This window comes from Hordeum vulgare, chromosome 7H (assembly GCF_904849725.1).
Source record: "Hordeum vulgare subsp. vulgare chromosome 7H, MorexV3_pseudomolecules_assembly, whole genome shotgun sequence".
Classification (NCBI taxonomy): domain Eukaryota; kingdom Viridiplantae; phylum Streptophyta; class Magnoliopsida; order Poales; family Poaceae; genus Hordeum; species Hordeum vulgare.
This window is the reverse complement of record NC_058524.1, coordinates 7,670,846-7,695,031: the sequence shown is the minus strand read 5'-3', so window position 1 is coordinate 7,695,031 and position 24,186 is coordinate 7,670,846. Positions and strand designations below refer to the sequence as shown.

Genomic DNA, 24,186 nt, shown 5'->3' with positions numbered 1-24,186 from the left:
GGTACATGTAGCTGCCGTTTGTGCAGCGTCCAGGGAAGGGTCAGACCAATTTAAGATTATATAAAAAAAAAAATCCTACCTGGTCCGAGAACTACACTTTGCCAAAAAAGATCAGGATCTTCTTTATCAGGACCGAGCACGATGGCTACAGGTAACACAAGCTTTGAGAATATTCAACACATGCCACTCAACCAGCTGCAATGCAAGACGGATGTGGGGACTTTGAAAAGACTTGCTAATAAGACTTCTGAATTTTTGTACTAGATGTTGTCCAGGTCCAAACATCTAATGAACAGAATCAAGAGAACAAATGAACTAGTATGATCCATGACCCACCACCGTTTTCCGACAACACGAAAAAGCACCTAATTTAACCACAGGGAACGGTCAGAATTTACTTTTTACCCCCCACCAGCTAGCTGCTGCTGCTGGAACAAATGGTATGTAACTCATATAAGATGAAGCTAGCTTCAACGATCAGGGGAACTGGAAGGAGCCTCCGATCTGCGAGTTCTGGGATGGCGGGTTGATGGCGACCCACAGCAGGGAGATGGTGATGGCGAGGAGGCCGGACCAGACGAAGACGATGGTCGGCGTGCGCCCGCGGCGCCCCATGAGGCCCTTGGCGAACGGGTACAGGTGAGCCAGTACCCAGAAGCTGAAGAAGACACCGCCCAGGAGCTTGCTCCACTGCGGGATCTCGCTGTAGATGGTGCGGCTGAAGCCGACAGCTATGGCGATGAGGTTGACCATCATGATGACAATGGGTGGGATCATGAGGGACGTCCACTTGACGATGTAGAGGTCGGCGAACTCGTCGTTTTCGTCGTCTGCGCCCGACTTGGATGTGAGCGTGAAGGAGATCTCAATGCCAGCAATGACCTTGAGGAGGCCCTGCAGCACAGCGGCGAGGTGAGCGCTGGTCCCGCCGATGAGCCAGAACTGCTCATTCCTCCACCACTCCTCCAGGTTGATGCCAGACCACTTGATCTCCAGCACCGCCAGCATGCACAGCGTCAGGGTGATGACCAGCAGGTAGGTGAGGAAGGTCACGTCCAGCTCCTTGACGATGAACTGACCGGAGAAGAGCGACAGCGCCGGCAGGAAGCAGTAGACAATGAGGAAGATGGACGTGAACGGGTAGATGCCCACATTGAGGTACGCAATCCTCTGAAGACACTTCATCCTTCGGCTCGCGAGCAGCGCATTGTTGCGGGAGAAGAAGATCTCCACTGAGCCAGTAGCCCACCGGAGCACCTGGTGGAGACGGTCAGTCAGGTTGATAGGTGCAGTGCCGCGGAAGGCATCACGCTTGGTGACACAGTAGACAGACTTCCACCCACGGTTGTGCATCCGGTACCCTGTGACGACATCCTCTGTGACTGAACCATAAATCCATCCGACACGCTGACCCCACTCTGTCTTGTCCTCATACCAGCATGAGATGACACTAATAGCCTCGGCGACCGTGGAGGCGTCGAGAAGGTCACGAGGGACAGTGAGGGCACCAGGAGGACGGCCATTCTTCACACCAGGGTGATCAGCAAGCGGGCGCCCTTGGAACTCGGCAATCGGTATAGAGTTGATGAGGAAGTTTGAGTTACCAAACCTCTTGGGAAATGTTGACATGTTCATCTCCTCATCATCAAAATCTGCCATCCGCAGAGCCCGTGTCTCTTCAGATGTAGCTGAGGAAACAGTGCTCTTGATCTTGCGCTTCTTCGGGAAGCAACAGCTGCAGCAGCCACCGTGCTCTGTGGAGCGTGGAGGGTCAAATCCATAGAGTGCAACACGGCGGAACAGACAGCCAGTGCCGACATAGACTGGTCCCATGAGACCATCCAATGCACGCATGTTGACATCAAAGAAGACAGTGTTGTGGTTGGCGTAGCGATCTGATGGATCAATGCCCTCGAACCGTTGGGGGAACTGGACATAGGCAATACGGTCACCACCACGGTCCATCATGAAGCACATGCCTTCACGGAAAGCTTGAGAGTTGTAAACATAATGATCACAGTCCAGGTTGAGTATGAAGGGTCCATTTGACATGACAGCAGATGAGCGGACTAGAGCATTCATTGCACCTGCCTTCTTGTTGTGGTCATAGCCTGGGCGCTTTTCTCGGGACACATAGACCAACATTGGCAGACGGATATCTATGTCAGTGAAGTCAAGGGGTCTGCCTTCTTCACCGTCACCACCATACAGGGGATCATCACTTGGAGGTTTGAGCATCACCTGAAGAACAGGACAGCAAATGGTAAGCATATGTGTGCATCAGTTCATATAATACAACTCAGATAGTTTTCCTGGAACCTGGATACTAGATTGTGATCAAATGGTTAAAGAATTCATTTGTACTTAAGAAAGTGTAACTCCTTAGTAAAGAGATACCCAATATGCACACACTGAAAAGGATGTGCACATTTTATTCAATAGGAAAATGGAATGATTAATAATTTACAGGTGCAAATTTGTCCCATTGATTAAGTGCAGCCTAATTGTTCATTTGTAAGTATATCTAGTACCACATGTCTGTACCGAAGATAGTTCAGCGCACAAGCATAATGGGTTCTTTTTAGATAAGAGGTCAGCATTGCAACTAATGCCTTTTATAGCAAAGAGAAGAAATAATGCTGGCTGGGAATGTCTACCTGAATTATTCCAGCATGGTCTCCCCGAGTATGCTCTGCAGAGGGTTGAATCCAGGTACCGGGCCAATGTGTGCCATCAGCCATCCAGGTAGCTTTAGCAATTTTAACAGTCTCCACAACATCATCAAGAGCAGCTTCACGCTGCCTCTTCATGGCCTTGATTTCTTCTCTGGCATGGTAAGCATCAGAGCGGCGACGGATCGAGTCAGGCAAACCATTAATTCTGACCTTGAACTCGTCATACTCCCTCTTGATCCTCCTCCTGTCCTTGACAAAGTCTGAGCGTACCTTGTTCTTGTAGGGGTCCCTCTTCAGACTGAAGTAACTCTCAGGATTGCGAGGCTCGATGCCGTGCTTGCGACAAAAGGGAACCCACATGTTAGCAAAGCTAGCAGCTTCAGCCATTGCTTCAAATGTAAGGAGAGCGCCTCCGTCATCAGAAACATAGCAAGAAAGCTTCTCGACGGGATAATCAGCAGCAAGGATGGACAGGATGGTGTTTGCTGTAGTTAATGGAGGTTCTTTCTCTGGATCAGCAGTGGACACATATATATCAAGCCCCGGCAGATCAGATCTTCCATTAGGATTCGACGGTGTTGGGCTCTCAAACTTGTCTTTCAGGACAGCAAGGTCAGTTGCTCGGTTCACAGGGCACAGCTTCGGCAGCTGGTCCAAGATCCAAGAAAAGCCAAACCAGAGTTCACAAACAACAGACATGCCCCATAGCCACATCGCGTCTTCATTCTTATGCTTAATTCTCCATGTGAGGAACAGGCCAAGAACAGCCAATCGGATGAGAACAAGAAGCCTGAATGAAGCATCAGGGAAATCAAGTTAATGAACAGGACAGCATCATTATAGAGAAATTCAAAGGAGAATGAGACATCATCTCACATTTTCATCAAGAAGTATCTCTTTCGCTAAAAGCTTCTAGATGCTATCTAGACAGTATGAATATGAATAGCAAATATCAAGTGTATGTACAACTGTACATATATAATAGAGAAGTGTCAAGTGTGGTGAGGAATTATTTTGGTGCTATCAATATGATAACATAATGTTTGTTTTGAACTAAGGACACCAAGATCAGAAGATGCAGCACAGATCTAACATCTCACCTAACCTACTACTAGTTTATTGAATACATATACGGACTGAATCATAGCAATTGGAGCTAATCTATAGATCCAGGTTGAACCAAAGTTTGACTTTAGAAGCACTTTTAAGATTAAAATCAAGTCAGGTGTATCATGGAACAGTTCATTTCCCATGTGACCAGGGACAACCAGGCCCAACATCCACATGAATCAGAACATGAACAGATGATATGCAAGTGCAGTGAAGTTGAGCAATACCTGTATGGGCTGAGGATGCCAGCAGGGATCTTGAGCTTCCGAGTGAGCGGCCTCCATGGCTTGCTGGTGAACTCCGCCGGCTGCCCGTCGTGTCCACCGAGCCCGGCTCCACCGCCGCCGCCGCCTCCTCCGCCATTGTCGGCATCGTTCTCCTTTGGCCAGATGGCATTCCCATACCCATAGGTCCCTTTGGTCTCAAACAGCCAGCGGTTGTGATCCCAGTCGCCGGTCTGGCTCCTTGTCATGGCCTTCTGCGACCGCACAATGGACAGCCGCCTCTCCATCCTGGACGCGGGAGCGCCGCCGGGCGGCGGGGGCAGGGAGAGCGTGGGCCTGGCACCGCCGTCGGCGGCGCCGACCAGGTCGTCCATCTCGGTGGCCTTGTAGGGCTCCTTGCAGCCGGGGCAGAGGGCGCCGGCGTTCTTGACGGCGTCGCCGAAGCACTCGGCGCAGATCTTGAAGTCGCACTCGCAGGGCAGGATGTCCTGGCCGCGCTCGTCGCTCATGACCTTGGCGTCGCAGCCGTTGACGGCGCAGGAGGAGCCCTTGGAGCCGGCCATCTGCGGGTGGCTGGCCTCGGAGTCGATGACCTTGTCCATGAGGTGGGCGCGGGTGACGCTGTTGAAGCCGCCGGTGAAGAGCGAGTTGGAGACGTACTGCTCCTCGACCCGCGCCGAGATGGCCGGGTCCATGGGCTGGTTGTCGGGCGTGGCCGGGATGTGCACGTGGTAGCTGAGGAACTCCTCCCGGTCCGGCGAGAACCCGCCCGCGAGGTCGGTGTTGGCCAGCTCGCTGTCGAGGTCGTCGCGGGAGTAGCTGACGTAGCGGCCCGAGTGGGTGCGGCGCGCGAAGGTGACCATCGGCCGGTCGCCGCCGGCGCCGGCCGCGGGGGCGGGCCGGGCCTGCGCGCGGCCGTCCTCGCCGGAGAAGGACATGCGCGAGAGGCGGCTGCTGTTGCTGTGCCGCAGCACGCCGCCGCCGCCGATGTTATCCATACCTTCCGTCCGTCCCGATGCCTGTACCTGAGGTATGTATGGACGGATGGGTGGATCTATCACTGGCCGATCTGCGAAGGAGGAGAGGAAGCGAATCAGAAGAGAGATGGCAATCTGGCGCAAGAAAATGGAAGGTTTCCGGCCAGAGATTGCATCCCCGGGGCCTGAAAGCAAATCAGACAGGGCCCCGAAACACCGGCAACCTAGCACAAGAGATTCAAACGCCCCTCCCGCAGCAAGAAAGCGGGCAGACGGGACGGGAGAGCAAATCTGGCCGGAAAAGCCAAGAAAACGCGGGGACTCGGAGCAAGAAAGAAAGGTCCGGATCCTTACCATTCCAGTTGGGGTCAGCCCAAGGCAGCCGCGTCGAGGGAGGCAGTCAGAGCAGCAGCGAGGACTGAATCGAGGAGCTTGAGGCGGGGGAGGTGTTGCTTGCGGGGGCAGGGGAGTAGTACTAGTACTGGTGGGAGCGGGGGAGGAGGAGGACGAAGTCCGCAGGAAGCAGGCGGCGGAAGGGAAGCAGCAGCTGGAGCGGAGAACTGGTGGTAAGTGGGAGTAGAGAGGAAGGGAAGAGTGTGAGGGGGAAGGAAGGAAGGAAGGAAGCGACACGGTCGGACCGGACGGCACGCATCCCTTTCACATGGACATGACATACGGGTACGGGGAGCCAAAAATATTCAAACCAAAGGGCCATTTCTTTTTCTTCTTTTTTTATTTGGGAGTGAAGGGATGTTTGGGGGGAAAAGGCTTCTTTTTGGCTCCGGCTCGTTGGTTGCATTGCATGGGGTGGAGAAAAGCTGTACGAGTACACGTAACCGCGTCGCCAATGACGCGTCACGGCGCCGGTGGATTTTCGCCGGCATTTATTTCCTTTCCTAAAAATAGAGTCCTCCCTCGTTAAGAATAAGGGAAAAGAATGAGTCCTAATATCTACGTAAAAATATTTATACCCCTGCGTCTTAAAATAAATGACTTAATTTTAGATTTATTTTAATACATATAGAGTCACGTATTTTGAGACGGAGAGAGTATTAATTATGACAAAGGAATAACGGAGCAAAAGGTCCAAGATTTGTCGAGAATTCTTTGTTAGTTACCAAGAAAAGAGGAGGGCGGATAAAGAAAGGTCAAAGGCTTGTCAAAGAAACCATGCTCATCGGTATGTGTGATCTCGAGGTGATAGGTTGATGATCCATGCGCGAAATGCCAACTTTATGAGCGTCGTCTGGCATGTTTGTGTATGTGGTGTGTCGATGTTGCTTGGGCGTACCGGATGTGTCTCGGATGCACTGTACGATGTGTATGTCGATATTTGATTGGCTTCACATTCTGTTGTATATCATACAAATTGAGAGTAAAGTCTATTTTAAACCTTAAAATTATAGGGTTAGTCTGAATTGAACCTGGAACTATCAATCCCTGGAATTCATACCCTAACCTCATTGATCCCGGTCAATCCCGACCTTAGGTCCATGTAGACTTATTTAGGGGGCAGGAAGATAACAATTCAGGTTGGGATCACACTCTACTCTCGCTGACTATGTGGGTCACAAACCAGCGAGCGTACACGGATGTGCCGCTCGCCGCGCCCTTGTGTCCAGCATCAGAGTACAGTATTTGCACAAGAAAGCCCGAGCTTAGATTGATGCGCCCTGGCTAATATGTATGCGACCAAACCGGGAAGGGATCTCGCGCTGCGTTTGAACTTTGACGGAAGGGCAGCAACAACAACCGGGGCAAGATGGCACGACCAAAAGTGCCCCCGTTCCTTCGAAGCGTTTCCATCAGCTGCTGCTCTATCGACGCTGTGCGCGCGCCCTGTCGCGCCATACTGAAGCTGCCTGATGCTGGAGAACAATTTCTCCGGCGAAATTCCGGCCGCATACGCGAGCTGCACCACGCTGCTGAGGTTCAAGATCAGCAAGAACTTGCTCACCGGCGACGTGCCCGAGGGACTCTGGGCGCTTCCCAAAGCCGAGATCATCGACCTCGAGGGGAACCAGTTCACCGGCAGCATCGTCGACGGCATCGGGAAGGCCGCGTCGCTCACCAGCCTCTTCCTCGCCGGCAACAAATTCTCCGGTGTGATTCCGTCGTCGATAGGCGACGCCGCGAATCTACAAAGCATTGACGTGTCGTCGAACGAGCTGTCCGGCGAGATATCGCGCTCTTGGTGGCTGTGTCGACGCCGGCTCCTCATGGGACAAATGGGTCAGCGTGGCCAACATCTACGGACGTCGGTAGCCGTGTGGTGTCGGGGTCGCATTCTTCGGTCGGGGCAGCTCACTACGGTGCTGAACAACGCGCGCAAGACGTATACCATGTCCGACTTCTGAGAGCTCAAGCAAGTCTGGGGCCTTCATACCATTATGGGCGCCGGCGCTCAGCGGTCTCGTGATGTGGCGACGGCGAGCGCGGGGGAGGCGGGAGATGGCGGAGGACGAGACAGCAGCATGGATGCAAACCAAGCTCGGTGCCTTCCAGTATTCGTCAAGTATGGATGCTAAACAAGAAGCTCATGTTAGTCAGTTCGTTGGATGCTAAACAAGAAGCTCATGTTAGTCAGTTCGTTGTGTTCCCTGGATCATGCTTATGTGTTCTAGTAATACCCGTTCGTAGTGCTAGCAGCAAATGAGATAAGTGAGTGATCCCCGTCGGGATCTTTCCTTTCCAGGAGCAGCAAACAGATCCAAGGTTGAAATTGACTGGGATCAGTAAATACAAGGTATGAATTTCAGGGATTTAAAATTCACGGTTTAGTTTTGATCATACGTACAACGTAACTTCAAGGTCTAAAATAGACTTCACTCTACAATTTGATGAAAGGGTTGCATGCTTGTAGGTTCCTCGATCTGGGTCTTTTAACGCATGGTTTCAGAGGTACTCTACAAGAGTAGAAGATGCCACCCATGGTTAAAATATCAATTACGCTACCACGTACGCATTAATGTAGTGTGATCTTTCACATGTTTTTATGTAAAAGTATATGCTTGAGAAGTCAAATCCATGTGCATCAACATTGATATAGGCTTCCTTATTGTTCAATTCTTAGAGCATCTCCAACAGTCCGTATGTTCAATCGTTGCTATAAGTGTCCACATCATCAACCAACAACACATCATACAAGCTCTTCAATAGAGCGCATGTTAACCGTATGTAAAATAACTAAGTGGGTCCATTAAATGTTGAAGAAATAACCATGTTTGCCTCGGAGCTTGTGCATGAACCGTTGCTTTAAGTTCATACGGTTTCATTCTCTCTGTTCTTTTATTATGTGACATGTCATCAAAACCATCTATGTGGCAATTTTACCAACGATGATCATACGATCATTGGAGATGCCCTTATGGTAGACTCTCCCAAAAATAGTGAGGACGTGAATTCAATGCAATAATAGTGATGATCCAACAACTTCCAACCATGAACACTACGTTGTTTATGATCCTCTGTTGAAGTGGCATCGAGTTTCACAAGTTGTAACACTTTTCATCACATTTACATGTTTCGCAAATGGAGGGAATAGAAGATCCAGTCCTAAACATAACAAAAGCTGAAAGAAACATCATGGGATAAGAGACATTGGGAATAGAAGAAGAAGGCGAGAAGAAAGAGTTATTCCTAACGCTTTCGTTCCAACTTGTTCAAGGATGCATCACCTTATGGGTGAACAGATTTGTGCTTAGCTAAAATGATGAGAAAGGGGGGAAGACATGTATTGACTTATTCTTAGGATGGAAATAGATCAAGCATCTAAATGGCGGCAATCAACATATATTAACTTATTGCTTTTTTACTTCAATTGTTAGTTTCCTGATGATCAGTGGATTGTTTCCTTGATATTCAAGTTCATGTCTAGTTTGCATATGACAAACAATTATACATCATAGTTTCACAAAATTATGAAATTGATGCATCATTTTAATACTAATGCTTATGAAATGCAATGTATTATGAGTAAACGGGAGATAAGACTCCCGGCATTAACCCTAGCGTGTACGAACGACAATTCCAATGACGTGTTGCATGCAACTCCAATGACGTGTCACGAGGCCGGTGGATTTCTCTAGTCATCAATTTCCCTTACTAAAGTGGGGTCCTTCGTTAAGAAGAAAGAAAAATGGACCTAAAGTTCATAGATTTATCAAAATTCTTAGTTATGAAGAAAGAAAATGGACCAAAAAGTCCAAATTTATCAAAAATCACACTCAATGGTGTGTGTGGTCAAGGTTATGCGTGGACTAATAGAATCGAATGGGAGGGGTACGTTGAAAGAATGGATGAATGACCCATATGACATTTTTTGTGAAAAAATTATATGCCAAGATTCTGAATATCGGACGTCATATCGGTATCAGTAGGTCAGCCGGTATTAATTTACTTGATATACTAGTCTGTCATACTATTTGATGGACAGATTACACTTTCATACATTCGTCGATTCGAAGATTTAATGCCTGATTTCGGTAGCAAGACGTGTAAAATGTGTTTTCTAGTTTGTAAAAGACGTGTAATATTGTGATGGTATTTATTGTGCTCGCACGTACTCTTTTATTTAGCCTATTTTTTCACATATGTTTACTCAAAGTTGTAAAAACTTCAGATTACGGTCAAGGGCGGTTATTATTCACAACCATACTTGTAGCACGTAGGCTTCATAGGCATTTGATTTTTGATAGTGAAAGTATCAAGCGATGCAGTATACATGAACTTCATGCTCACTTGGTACAAGTCTGGTTATTGTTGAATTCTTATGTTAGGCATTCACGGAAATGGCCAGGACATGAATTCAATGCAAAATAGCGTTGATCCAACAACTACAAACCATGAACACTATGTCGCATATGATGTGTGTATATATACCACCACATCTTCTCTCAGGCAGTAGCATCGATTTTCATAGTTAAAAAACTTCTAATCACATTCATATCTTGTGGAAAATGGTGGAAAAAAAAGGTAGTATTAAAGATATGAAAAATGACGTGAAAGATGTTAACTTTGATGAAGCGTCTCAACCTCCAAACAGGAGGCTCGCGGGGTTTATATTGATTATGGCGAGAGGCATCTCTCGTAGGGTACAAGATGGTTCGGTTAGGATCTCTAACCGTAAAAGGATATTACATAAGATAGAGAAGAGGAGATAGAAAGATAAAGAGATAAGAGAGAATCCCTAACTATCTCCTACTCCTAGACGTGTAGCACAAGGCTAACAGAGTCGTTTACATAATATTTCAACACTCTCCCTTAATCACAACGACTCTAAGTTAAGGTTACACCGAAATTCTTCACTCTTTTGTGCGCGACACGTTGGTGAACCCATCTGCAATCTGGTCTTTCGAGGAGATAAATCTAACATCCAACTGTTGTTGGAAATATGCCCTAGAGGCAATAATAATTAGTTATTATTATATTTCCTTGTTCATGATAATTGTTTATTATCCATGCTATAATTGTATTGATAGGAAACTCAAGTACATGTGTGGATACATAGTAAACATACTGTCCCTAGTGAGCCTATAAGGACTAGCTCATTGGTCAAAGTTGGTCAAGGTTTCCAGACCATAGACATGAGTTGTCATTTGATAACGGGATCACATAATTAGAAAAATGATGTGATGGACAAGATCCAAACTATGAACGTAGCATATGATCGTGACAGTTTATTGCTACTGTTTTCTGCATGTCAAGTATCAAACGTCACAACGTAACTGGGTGACTATAAAGGTGCTCTACAGGTATCTCCAAAGTTGTCTGTTGGCTTGGCGTGAATCGAGACTGGGATTTTTCAGTCCGTATGACAGAGAGGTATCTATAGGGCCCACTCGGTAATACAACATCACAAGAAGCTTGCAATCAATGTGACTAAGGAGTTAGTCATGGGATCTTGTATTACGGAACAAGTAAATAGACTTGCCGGTAACAAGATTGAACTACGTATAGAGATACCGACGATCGAATCTCGGGCAAGTAACGTACGATGTACAAAGGGAACAAAATATGGGATTGGTTGAATCCTTGACATCGTGGTTCGACCGATAAATATCTTCGTAGAATATGTAGGAGCCAATATGGTCATCCGGGTCCCGCCATTGGTTATTGGCCGGAGAGTGTCTCAGTCATGTCTGCATAGTTCTCGAACCCGCTCGGTCTGCACATTTAAGGTTTGGTGACGATTTGGTATTAGTGAGTTATGTGTGATGGTAACTAAATGTTGTTCGGAGTCTCAGATGAGATCCTGGATATCACGAGGAGCTCCAGAATGGTTCGGAGGTAAAGATTTATATATGGGAAGTCGTATTTTGGCTACCGGAGAAGTTTCGGGTTTTTCCGGTACTGTACCGGGAAACTTCTAGAAGGTTCTTGAAACTTCCGGAGGAGTCCGAAAGTCCACCAAGGGTTCTACCACATCCTAAGGGTTTGCATGGGCTGAGGGGGGACATCGTGGCCTGATTGGGCCAAGCGCACAAGTCCCTCAAGGCCCATGCAGTTGGGAAAGGTGGAAAGTCCACCTTTGTATGGAAGGGAAGGAGGGGGACTAGGATTCCACCTCCTCCCCCCTTGGTTGCACCATAGGGCTTGGAGGAGTTGTTCCCCACGCCCCTCCACCTATATATAGAGAGGGGAGTGGCGCCCCAAGAGCACACACGAAGCCCTTGGCACCCGTCTCTCTCCCTAGATCGTTTTCTCCTCCGTTCGCGGTTTCGGTAGCGCTAGTGAAAGGATCGATATGGTTGACTAGAGGGGGATGAATAGGAAACTACCAATTTTTAGTTCATCTTAACAAATTAGCGTTAGCAACAAAAGGTTCTCTATATGAACGACTAGGTGAGCAACCCATATGATGCTAACTACAAGGATAATAAGTGCAAGCAAAGAATACACCACAACAACAACAAGTACAAAGTAAAGGTAAGAGATAACTACAAGTGGAACCGGTGGAGACGAGGATGTGTTACCAAAGTTCCTTCCCTTTAACAGGAAGTACGTCTCGTTGGAACAGTGTGGAGGCACAATGCTCCCCAAGAAGCCACTAGGGCCACCATATTCTCCTCACGCCCTCACACAATGTGAGGTGTCGTGATTCCACTATTGGTGCCCTTGAGGGCGGCGACCGGACCTGTACAAACAAGGTTGGGGCTATGTCCACACAAAGCTTGGAGGCTCCCAACTAGACCACAAAGCTTCACCACAATGGAATGTGGCTCCGAGGTGACCTCAACTGTCTAGGATGCTCAAACACCCAAGAGTAACAAGATCCGTAAGGGATTAGTGGGGGGAATCAGATATCTCTTGGTGGAAGTGTAGATCAAGGCCCTTTCAAGCAGTCCCTAGAAAATCAACAAGTTTGATTGGCTAGGGAGAGAGATCGGGCAAGAATAAGCTTATGAAGCAACAATGGAGCTTGGAGAGGTTAAAGGTGAGCTCCTCGAAGAAGAAGACACCTTTATATAGTGGGGGGGGGGGGTAAGATCCAACCGTTACCCACCCACCACAGCAATAGCCAAGCGGTACTACCGCTCTACATCTCACCAACCACGGTAGTAATAAATTACTACCGTGCCTACTACTGCGGAGGGAAAAGTATGCGAAAAAGTTCATCGGAGCGATAGTAAAAAGTTACTACCGCTCTGAGGGCGGTAGTACCGCTCATGGAGCGGTAGTAAAAAATTACTACCGCTGACACCAGCGGTACTACTGATGGCCCTTTTGCATACACAATAAATATGAGTATGGAGCTCCATTGTAGCTAAAGAAAAGATGGTGCACTAAGTGTATACGTGATGATTCCACCCGAACCTTTCCGACACGGACCCCCTCTTAATAGTACGGCTTTCCTACGACTCAAAATCCACCAAAGCGAAACGTAGAAAGCAACCGTCTTCGAGAGATTCTGAGGGGCATCGAATCGTCTTGTGCCTAGATATGAATTATCTAAAATGGTCAATGCACATGATTAGTCCGCACAAGCATTGTCATCAATCACTAAAACCACATAGGGAGAAATATGCCCTAACAATCTCCCCTTTTTGATGGATTGATGACAATTCAGGATTTGCACATAAAGGATATAGAGAAAGCATATGCAAAACCCAAAATCTACAAACTAGAGACAAGCTCCCCCCTGGGTGTGTGCATACCAACACACAACCAAGGAAAAAAGCACCCCCTAGATTTTATAGACTAAGCAATCCTTGCAACATAAAACAATAGATATTTATATATGGAAGCAAGGCATAACATGTGAGCATGAATATAAAGGCACAAGATAATAAGACTCACAAGCTATTAATAAAATAGATAATAATGAGACAAAGGATAGGGAAGATATAGCATATGTCTCACACCATATGATATAGTTTGACGTCTCATAGTTTCACCCATAAAGTAAAGACAACCAGCGAAAGCAACTAAAGTTCAACAAACCAAACAACCACGAAAACGAGAAAACGAGCAAATCCTACACTCTCTCCCCCTTTGGCATCGGGACACCAAAAAGGTAGAGAGGACACCTAAGACATAGGTGGTAGCTCGGCTTGAGAGAATATAGTCATCAGTCTTCGGTCTCCTCCTGAACATACTCCTCATACGAGTCGTCGTCGGTCTCCTCCTCAGAGTCCTGATCAGACGCAGCCCACTGCAGATTGTTCTTCTGCATCCACTCAGCCTCCGGGGTGATCTCTCGCTCAGATACACTAGAGATGTGCACATCAAGCTTCCTCATGATCAGCTTGTCATGCTGCCGACTCTCCTTCTGAGCGGCATGGGTCATGTATTGTCCCTTGGCCTGCATGCAGAACAAGCAGGTCTTCATCTTGTGTGTGAGCTCTTTGGCCCATGGCGGCTCGGCAGAGGAAGGCATACGTAACTCTGGAACAACCTCATCCTCAGCAGCAGCCACATCCTCATCAGAATCCCTAGGGGTAGCAGGTGTAGTTGAGGTGTTTGCCCATTTGTCCTTCTGGCACAGTTTGATGGGCTCATGACGAATCCAATTAGGCGCAAAGAAACTCAACAGCTGGAAATGCCTTGGTCCACGACATCTTGATTAGGTAGAACAGATAAGGACTGTAGATTGGGACCTTACGGTTGAAGACCGCGGAGTACAGCTCGCTCCACATAACATGAGAGACATCCAGTGGTCCAGAGTGGCAAGTCCGCCCCTTCTGACACATGATAAGCATGTCTACCAGGTATGTGTGGACCTGGTCCTTGTTGCCAACTCTAGGAAACAGGGTGTTGCGAAAATGCGTTGCATCGCATCCAGAAAAGGGTTCATAACATAGGAGATCTCACCAGATGGGGTTTCCTTCACAATATAGTATGGTAGCAACTTCTCCTTGGAAATAGCAGTAGGGTTGTCATGTGGGCGCAAGCCAATTGGGTGGTGAAGCCCCTCATCCTGGACATGCATAAGATTCATGAAGTCCTTCCATTTTGCAGACAACACTTCCCCATTTGTCAGCTAGGTCATGGTGCGATCATCATCAGTGTGAAAGTGAACAGTAGCGAAGAAATGTGCCACTACCCCGTAATCAAAATCTTGCTGAAAAGTGATGAGCTCCTCTATCTGCAGCTGTTCCACTATGGATAGAGCATCACCCAAGTATGCAATGTCTTTCTTCAGATGGTTGATATAAATCCATTGCACATTAACATACATATTCTTCTTTGTTTTGATGATGTCTTCGAAAATAAGAAACTAGTCTTTATTCCAGAACATTTCACCTCCAGGGAACTGTTCCCTATTGCTGTTGTAGGGGTTGACCTTGCGGCGCAGCTGAAACTCTGCAAGTGGCATGGTATTCCAGTCAACAGTGTTCCTGGGCTTCTGAGCAATCTTCTTGAAATTGCGCTTGGGTGATGTAGAACCTTCGGGGACATCTGATGAGCAGGGATGCTTGGAGCTGGCATCCCGAGGTGGGTTAGAGCGCCTGGAACCACCACCTATGATACGCAAAAAGCAAACACAACACAAAGGACACAGGACGTCAAGGCAAATATCAAGAATCAACAGAGAATCCTAAACAAAGAGAGTGCAATGTGTGTGTTAAAGTAGGAGCAGTTACTACCGCTCCAGCTGCAGTAGTACCGCTGTGTGAGCGGTAGTAAAATTTTACTACCGCTCTAACAGCGGTAGTACCACGCCCTAGCGGTAGTACCACTCCATAAGGGGTGGTAGTACCGCACGGGAAGCAGAGTGCCAGATTTGACAGTTGTATGAAACCAAAAACTCCCCAAAAAGAAATTCAGATTTGGAACTACTCGGGTCCCCATCACACAAGGCACCCTACTATAGGAAGGATCTACCACCGAAGAACTTCCCCAATCCATCTAGCAAGAGGATATGGTGCCATGAAGGAAAGAACACATACATGCCCCTAACCCTAGATTCAACAAAAACTAAGCAAAAACGAAGGGAACGAGGGGCAGTACCGAGGTCCATGGCACGAGGGAGAGGATCCCACCAATCGGAATCGGAGAAGGATGGCCGGAGAAGGAGATTTGGCGAGTCCCCTACAGCGGTACACGTTGTGTCTTAAAGAGTCCTTGTAGCTTGCTACGACTCGGGGACGCTTCGTATGTCGGGTGCACTGCCTTGCACTTGATGGCTACTGTAAAATCGAGCCCGTGCGATCCTGTCCACGAAAATATCGGACGAAATCTTTCTCATGAGTTTGTTCTGGCTAATTGTAAGCTGCATCCTTTGTTGTGTTGAATATGGTAATTCAAGTTGCTTTGATGTCAAGTGGTGATTTCAGATCTTCTCTATTCTGTGTTCTCATATTTTTATGTGAATGCGAATATTTTGCTCAATCAGGTCGTCATGTTAATTCTTTTCAACCGGTGTGTTTCTCTCCAAGTGGATTCAATCCTCTCCAATTTTTGCAAGATCATTCTCTCATTTTATTCCGGAGTTCATCTCATCTAGCCCAAGTTGTCTTTGTTTTCCCCCGCCCTCCCGCCCTTTTTCTTCAGTGATTGGATTTCATCCAAGTGCATTTCATTCCAGTGATGCTTCCGCTATCTCGTCTTCCTTTCGTAGCCGTTGATTCATTGTGAAGATTCTTAGGAGCTTCGTGTTCATCTTTATTCAATCTTGTCATCTTTCCAGGTGAATTCAATTTAATTATCCGTGTTCATTATATCTTGTTCATCCTTGTAATTCGTTCCTATGTTGGAGATTCTTATCAGCCTTTCTTGTTGTCATTTCTCTCTATTCTATCCGGAGCGTTGAAGTTATTCCAAAAGTTTTTTGTTCTCAATTCTTTAATTATTTCGAGGTGCTAACCTCATCTAGTCTTCATTTGTACCGGTGCAATATCTCTCTTCTAGCAATCCTTTCTAACGGTGGTTTCTTTCAGTGGCCCCATAACCCACAGGTTCCTTCCCAGGATCTTTACTGGCTCTTTTAATCTTTCTCTGGAGATCTCTAAATCGTTTCAACTATGACGTAAGTATGAATTTCATCAGTCATATAACTTCATCAAGATCTATTTGAATTAATTCTCATATTTGGCTCAACCTTCCATTCTTCCTTATTCCGGAGTGTCTCAGTATTCTTGGTGTTGTTTCTCGTCATCATTCTCAGCTTGCAAATTCGAAGGAGTGTTTCTCTCAAATCTTGGTTCATTCTCTTGGATATTCGTCATTTCAGCTTTGTGCCATCATCTTAATTGTTGTCAATCATGAGTATCCCTTTCTTGTGATCCGGTGCATTTCTGTGTTGTTTTCATTCTCGATCCTCCGAAGGCCATCATCCAGAAGATTTTGTTCGTTCTCAGCTTGCAGCTTTCAACCTCAATTCTTCTCAATTGTTGTCTCTTCGTTCGTCTCTCGATTATTCCGGTGCCTTCATTTAGTTTTCTCTCAGGTGGCTCATGATCTCTTCATTCTAATGTATTCCATTTATTGATGGTTGCCTCATTCATTTCAATTCTCACCGGTGTCTCCTTCAAGACTTCTTCTAGTTTGTGATCATATCTCTCCTCAATCATTTCTTGAATAATAAGTTGTATGCTAAATCCGTTGCTTGTCATCAATTAAAATTGATGAAGGATGAGCATAACATAATTCTTATTCTTGGTAATAGTAATCTGAATTCTTCTTCCGGAGTGGCTCATGGTTTCAATTCTTTTCTCGTGTGCTTATTTTTTTTCCGGAGTTCCAAGTTCTTTTAAGTATCTCTTTGTGAGGCTTCATCTAAATCCTGGCAAGGTCATAATCTTATTCTTTTCTATCTTGATATCTTTGCATCATGCATTCATATACGGAGGTCCTTGTTGGTGGTTCATCAAGGTTTCAATTCATTCTCAAAGTCTTCTTCAAAATTCTTGTTGGAGAACCTCAAGTACCTTTTCTCTTGCATTTATATGTGCAATTGTTCTTCCTTTATCCTTTGAGGTGGTATTATAGCATTCTTGTTAGTGTAGGAGTCTCGAAGAGATTGCCTCTCAAGACGAGATAATTAAATCCACCAATTCTATGATCATGAGATATTTCAACCCATGATTTCTTCATTGAGCTATCTTGGTTTGGATTTCACCTAAAGCCTTTCCTATGGATTGTTGCTATCACGGTGCTTGTCTTTAATCTAAGTTCTCAATGTATCCTCTTGGTGTAAGAAATTGTTCATATCTTGTTTCTCCCAAACAATCCTTGTTTCTGTTAGTGGCTGGTTGTCACTTCATTAGTTTGAAAAGGTTTCCATAAGCCCACTAATATCTTGTTCTTTTCGTTGTTGTTTTCCCAACAACTCCGTTCAATTCTTCTTGCAAGGATACTTGCCAAGTTCATTTGCATTAGTAGTTGTCATTCTCTCTTCATTCTCTTCTTCCGTATGAGATAGTTCCTATTCTATTGTTCCGGAGGGATTGTGATGTTGCTCTTTTGGGTCTATCAAGTTGTTTATCAAGATCATGGTGTTCCCTTATTCTATTTAGTTGTTTGTAATGAATATTGTCTAATTTTCTCTTCTTATCGAATTTTTTGTCCCATTTTCCTACCGAAGTGCTGCCGAAATTTTCCGTGAATTCTTGCTTGTTTCTCATATCATTCCTCATCTTTTTGCAACCTTCAAGGATCGTTGGTTTCACTCGTTTGTCAAGAAGCGACTAAGTTTTACCTCTTGCTTTCTCATCCTCTCCCCCTTTCATTCTTGGATCTCGGGGCGAGATCCTCTTGTAGTGTAGGAGAGTTGTGATAGCCCGGTGCCGACGTTCCAGAAGATTCCCCTTTCTTTCCATTTTCGTCGTGTGGCTATTTTCTTTTGTCGCGTCATCATCGCATCATGCGCATCATCTGCATTGCATCGGCATCTCCGTTGCCGCCAGTTTTCAAAACTTGCATCCATTAGTAGTTGCCGGTTCTCGTCGTTGTCTGTTCTGAGTCCGACCGCACTCGCACGCGCCCGCGGCATCGTTCGAACCCTGTTTTAAAAGTGTGCGTAAAACTTTACCTCATCGGGGTGAAACTTGGCATGCGGTCGTGACTAGTTATAGCTAGGCCGCCTATCGAATTTCGTCGCGATCGGAGTTCGTCTGGTACCCGAACGGTCGACCGTAGCGGCACCGTATTCGGTCTACCGTCGGATGTGTTCCGGTGTTTTAAAAATCGTTGTCGCGCCGCCCGTTTTTCCTCTCGTCTCCGGATATCCACCCTACACGGCCACTTACCCATTCCCGCGTGCGGAATCGTTCGAATCTGACTCCACGGTTGGATCCGGAACGAAATTTCGCTAAACCTAGCCCCCCTTGCCTATAAATAGAACTTCCCATGCCATTTTAGACAGCCGCCTCTCCCCTCTCCTCGAAAACCGTGCCCCCAAACCCTCATCTGGCCACTGTCTCTCCTCCCTTCCCCTCTGCGCAGCCGCCGGGCCCGCCAGGCCCAGATCGGGCCCGGCCGAGCCCAGATACGTCGCCGCCCGTTCTGCCTCCTCCCCAAGCTGCTCCGAGCCGCGCCCATGTCCATGGCCATCCTTCCCGCTTGCACCACTAGCCCCGCCACCGGCCAGAATCCCACCGGAGTCTCGGTCGCGCTGCCCTGGGACCTCGCCGCGCCGTCCCTCGTCGAGGCCACCGCGTGTAGGATGCTCGCCGGAGTCCTCCGCCCCCGCGCCCGAGCTCGCCGGCCATGGCCGCCTCCTGCCGCCTCGCCGTCCTCCGCCCCCGCGCCCGAGCTCCCCGGCCATGGCCGCGCTGCTGCCTCGGCTCTGCCAGATCTCGCCGCCGCCATGCGCCGCCGCCAGGCATCGCCGCCTCCACCTCGATCTGCACCGCCGACAGGGCTCTGCCTCGAGCACGACGAGGAGGCCCGACGTCGCCCTGCTCCTGCATCGCCCGTGGCCGCACGTCTGGGCCCCGAGCAGGCCCAGCTACGCGCCCCCACGCCCAGCTGACCAGCGACCAAGCCGAGGCCGGCCTCCTTCGACCCATCTTCACCAGCCTCGTCACCAGGCCGGTCCGAGCCGGCCCAAAGGTGAGGCTATTCCACGCCCCTGCGCTGCTTAGCTATTTTGCGCCCCCTGACCGGCCCGTTAGATATTAGGTTGATTTTTTTTCGGAATTATATTAAATTCCAGAAAAATAGACGATATTAAAACGTCCGTAACTTCTATTCTGTAAGTCGGATCGCGACGTGTGGCATATGGATTTCACGTAGTTTTGCGCGTATAATACGTTGGTGCAACTTGCATATTTGTTTGACGACGTTTAGCGTGCCGTATGCATAGATTAACGTGTTGTCCTAATATGTTTGCGTCCCGTATAATTTCTCGTGCATGTCTGGATTGCTCGTATGCGGATAAAATGTCCATGTTTTAGGAACCATTTTTTCATGTATTTTAGAGCGGTCATTTGTATTTTTGCGTGTAGGGATTGCCGCTAGTTTATTTTTCCGTGCTTAGGTTATTATCTCGCATTTACGTGTGGCAATATTTTCGTGTTGCAACCCCACATATTTTATATGTTTTCGGGATGGATTTTTCTGTGCAATTAGTTTTAGCATTAGAGCAAGTTAGTTCGCGCGATATTTTGCCATGTTGCCCTCTTGTCTTTTTCGTAGGATTTATTCCGTGCTTCGTTTGAAGGAGTTGTCAACTAGAGAGTTGATCTTGGATGTTTAGCCTAGCCCCTGGTATTTTTAGTTGCCATAGAAATGCATGTTTAGGTATGGTTTGATTGCTCTCAAGTTGCTAGAAATAGTGCTGATTTGGAGGAGCTGAAATATTTCTAAGTCTGAGATCTGTTATATTTTGTTGTTGTCTTGTCTTGATTGTATCTTGTGATCTGTAGCTCTTTTGATGTTGGTCCAATGGAGTAAGTTGTAGTCCTTGTGTTTCTCTAGCTTTCTATGAATTTTCATGCCATTGGAGTCCTGTAGCTATTGGTTTTGCTGATGTCAATATGGCTTCAGATCGGAAACTGCACTTCCATGAAGTGTTATTTTCACTAAGTCTGAAATAGTGTGTGGGAAGCCATTTTGTGACTTCTTTTCCTAGTGTTCCTTGCTGCCATACTAGTTGTTGTTAGTTGTTTGTTGTAGTGCTTCTTGCCCTCTTTCGTGTCATGCCTTGCTTGAGCATATTGGGATTTTGTAGCTCGTAGTTGTGGGGCGTAGAAAATGCTATGTGGCTGATTTTGGCAGATTGTAGTGTTTTCTTGTTTTGCTCGTAGATGTTGAACCGTAGCTCCGTTTTGATCGTGTCCTACATGAAACTTTCTTAGAATCTCGTGTAGTTTCATTTTCCCTTGCTGGTTGTATGTTTTGAAGTGCTCGTGACCGTCATTGCACACATATTGCATTCATGCCATCACATCTTGCGGTGCGTGTATCTTTTGATCCGTAGCTCCGTTGGAGATGTTCTCTATGTGTAGATTGCTTGAAATGACGCGTAGAATCACGTTAACCTATTTGTTTTGCTGTTTAACAACCAATTAAATGTGTTAGTTCAGATCTGGACAGAATTGTAAATTAATATGTGAGGTCGTTTCGGAGATGCTATATGTCATTTCCGACCTCATTTAAAATGCCTAGATAGGTAGTTTAATTACGCTTCACCTCTTGCCATGTTTAACCATATTTAATATTGCCGTGTATCTAAACGGGATAGAACTAACTAAATAAACGTGGAGTTTCGTCAATATGCAACTCGTTGCATATTGAACTTCACTTAATGTGTAGTGTTTGGTCGACGTGAATTGCCTTGCCGTGACATGCATGTTTTCAGCTGCTCATGCATCATATGTGTAGTGCATCATGTGGTGAATTCTGTGTGTTAATTTGTGTTTCCAGTTTGCTTCGTCTCGATAGAGTTCTGCAGCGTGCCGGATTGTGAGGACCCGTTCGACTACGTCGGTTCGTCTGCTTCAGGGAGGCATTCTTCTTCCAAGCGGGATCTCAGGCAAGATGACCATTTCTCCAGATACCATTACTATCACTGCCAGGCTAGTTTTATCGCTTCTATCGATTATGTCTCGTTGCCTACCACATGTTATATATGAGCCTCTCAACAATGCCATGAAACCTTCAACCTGTTCAACCTAGCAAGCCACTGATTGGCTATGTTACCGCTTGCTTAACCCTGAGTTAGCGTTGCTAGTTGCAGGTGCAGTTGCTTCCAGGTGATAACCTGGGTTCCTTGTTATATCACCCTATTAAATGCTATTTAATTTAATGCACCTATATACTTGGTAAAAGGTGGAAGGCTCGGCCTTTCTAGCCTGGTGTTTTGTTCCACCTTTGCCCCCTTAGTTTCGGCTACCGGTGTTATGTTCCATAATTGAGCGCTCCTAACACGATCGGGGTTGTTATGGGGACCCCCTTGATAATTCGTTTTAGATTAAAGCTGGTCTGGCAAGGCCCAACATTGGTACTACATTTGCCTAATCACCTAATAAAATTGCATAGGGACTTTCTGGACCCCGAGGATAATTTAATCAACCCCCGGGCCAGTGCTCCACACATGAGTGTTGGTCCAAAACAGAGCAGCTTATTAACGCTATCCGGGGCAACTCGGCATTTGGCGTGGTAACCATCGCTCATCCGTCATGTCCTGAGAACGAGGTACGCGACTCCTATCGGGATCGTCGACACATCGGGCGGCCTTGCTGGATTAGTTTTACCTTTGACGAGATATCTTGTGCATCGGGATTCCGGTGATGCTTTGGGTAATCTCAGAGTTGAGGTTTTCCACTAGGGAATCCGACGAGATCGCGAGCTTCGTGATTGAGGATTTCTATGCGGCTTGTGGTAATTTGTGATGGACTAGTTGGAGCACCCCTTCAGGGTTAAATCTTTCGGAAAGCCATGCCCGCGGTTATGTGGCAACGTGGAAACTTTGTTTAACACTGGTTCTAGATAACTTGAAGTTAACTTAATTAAAATATGCCAACTGTGTGCGTAACCGTGACTGTCTCTTTCATGAGTTCCTTCTCCGATCGAGGACACGGTGGGGTTATGTCTGACATAGGTAGGTGTTCAGGATCATTCATTTGATCAACAGTAATTCACGTCCGCTATGCGTAGATCTCCCCCCTCTTATTTCTTGTACTCGTAAGTTTAGCCACCAAATATATGCTTAGCCGCTGCTGCAACCTCACCACTTAACCATGCCTCACCCATTAAGCTTTGCTAGTCTTGATACCTTTGGAAATGAGATTGCTGAGTCCCCTGTGGCTCATAGATTACTACAACACCAGTTGCAGGTACAAGTAAAGGTTACTTGACGCGAGCGCGTTGATTGTATATTTGGAGTTGCTTCTTCTTCTTCTTCTTCTTCTTCATCGATCTAGGATGGGTTCCAGGCCGGCAGCCTGGGATAGCAAGGATGGACGTCGTTCTTCTTTTCTCGTTTGTTTTCGTCCGTAGTCGGACCTTACTCTTCATCATGATGTTAATGTATTGTACTGCTGTGACTCTGATGTAGCTTGTAGCGAGTGTAAGCCAATCCTATATATATATATATCTTCTATTCAGTACATGTACTTGTAACGATATCCATTCTTGCGACACGATGAGATGCGCTTCTATCCCTGACGAGGCCTTCGTGCCAAATTGAGGATAGGGTCGCATCTTGGGCGTGACATAAATGTCCTGAACAAGAAAATGGTGTAGGTGAGGATTTAAAGTTTTGCACGCCAATTGTGGTTAACACAGTTGCATATTTAGCTTGAGATAAATGCAAGGTGTCATTATCTTTCTTAACCTCAACACCCAAGAAGAAATGTAAGTCTCCCAAGTCTTTGAGAGAAAACTCAGAACCCAAACTCGTGAGTATTTTTTTCACTGCATCATTGGAGGAGCTAGTAACAATAATATCATCAACCTATATAAGAACAAACACGACAACCTGTGGCTTGGCAAAAATAAACAGTGAGGTGTCAGACTTGCAGGGAGTGCAACCAAGTGACTGAAGTTTCATACCTAGTCTTGAGTACCAAGACTTTGGAGCCTGTTTCAGACCATATAGCGCTTTATCAAGTTTACATATATGAAAAGGCTTGTTTGTGTCCTCAAGCCGAGGAGGTTGTTTCATGTAAGCATCTTCTTCTAGAATACCATGAAGAAACAGATTATGCACATCTAGCTGTCTCAAACACCATCGTCTAGAAACAACAATTGATAATACTAGATGAATGGTGGCAGCTTTAACTACATGGCTAAGTGTATCCTCATAATCCAACCCAAGACCTTTGCTTAAAACCTTTTGCCACAGGTCTGACCTTGTAGCGATCTATATAGTGCCATCACACTTTCGTTTGATTCGGTATACCCACTTGCAATCTATCAAGTTTCTGCCTTGTTGAGGAGGGACCAAATGCCACGTCTTATTTTTCTGCAAGGCCATAAATTCATCATTCATGGCTGTTTTCCATCTGTCATCACCAAGTGCATCATGAGACTTTTAGGTTCTCCTGGCATGCACGAAAAACCTTCTTTGGAGAAAGTTTTGTAATTAATTATGTTAGAAACTCCCTTTTGTAGGCTTGTACGTGGTTCTGCAAACGTGACCACATGGTTGGTAGTTGCCGCAGAAGATCCAACAGAATCATCCGTAGCTGAGCCAACCGATCCACGCATGGCTGTGGCAACTGGAGTGGGCACACCAGATCCGATGGCAGGAGAGTGCACGGGCGAGGTGGTGGTGGTCCCGGGCGAATCAGTGGCGCCACTGGATAGGCT

The 24,186-nt window shown here is 46.6% G+C and overlaps 1 protein-coding gene across 1 annotated transcript; it reads right to left on the bottom strand.

The window, feature by feature from the left end:
• Positions 1-214: 214 nt before the first annotated feature.
• LOC123413070 (cellulose synthase-like protein D2) lies at positions 215-5,622 on the bottom strand. The gene is made up of 4 exons (XM_045106016.1): positions 5,341-5,622; positions 4,013-5,078; positions 2,658-3,465; positions 215-2,241 (listed from the first exon to the last, which is right to left on the bottom strand). Exons 2-4 carry the CDS (start codon positions 5,005-5,007, stop codon positions 478-480), a joined length of 3,567 nt encoding a protein of 1,188 aa, XP_044961951.1. The 5' UTR covers positions 5,008-5,078; positions 5,341-5,622; the 3' UTR covers positions 215-477.
• Positions 5,623-24,186: the final 18,564 nt, after the last annotated feature.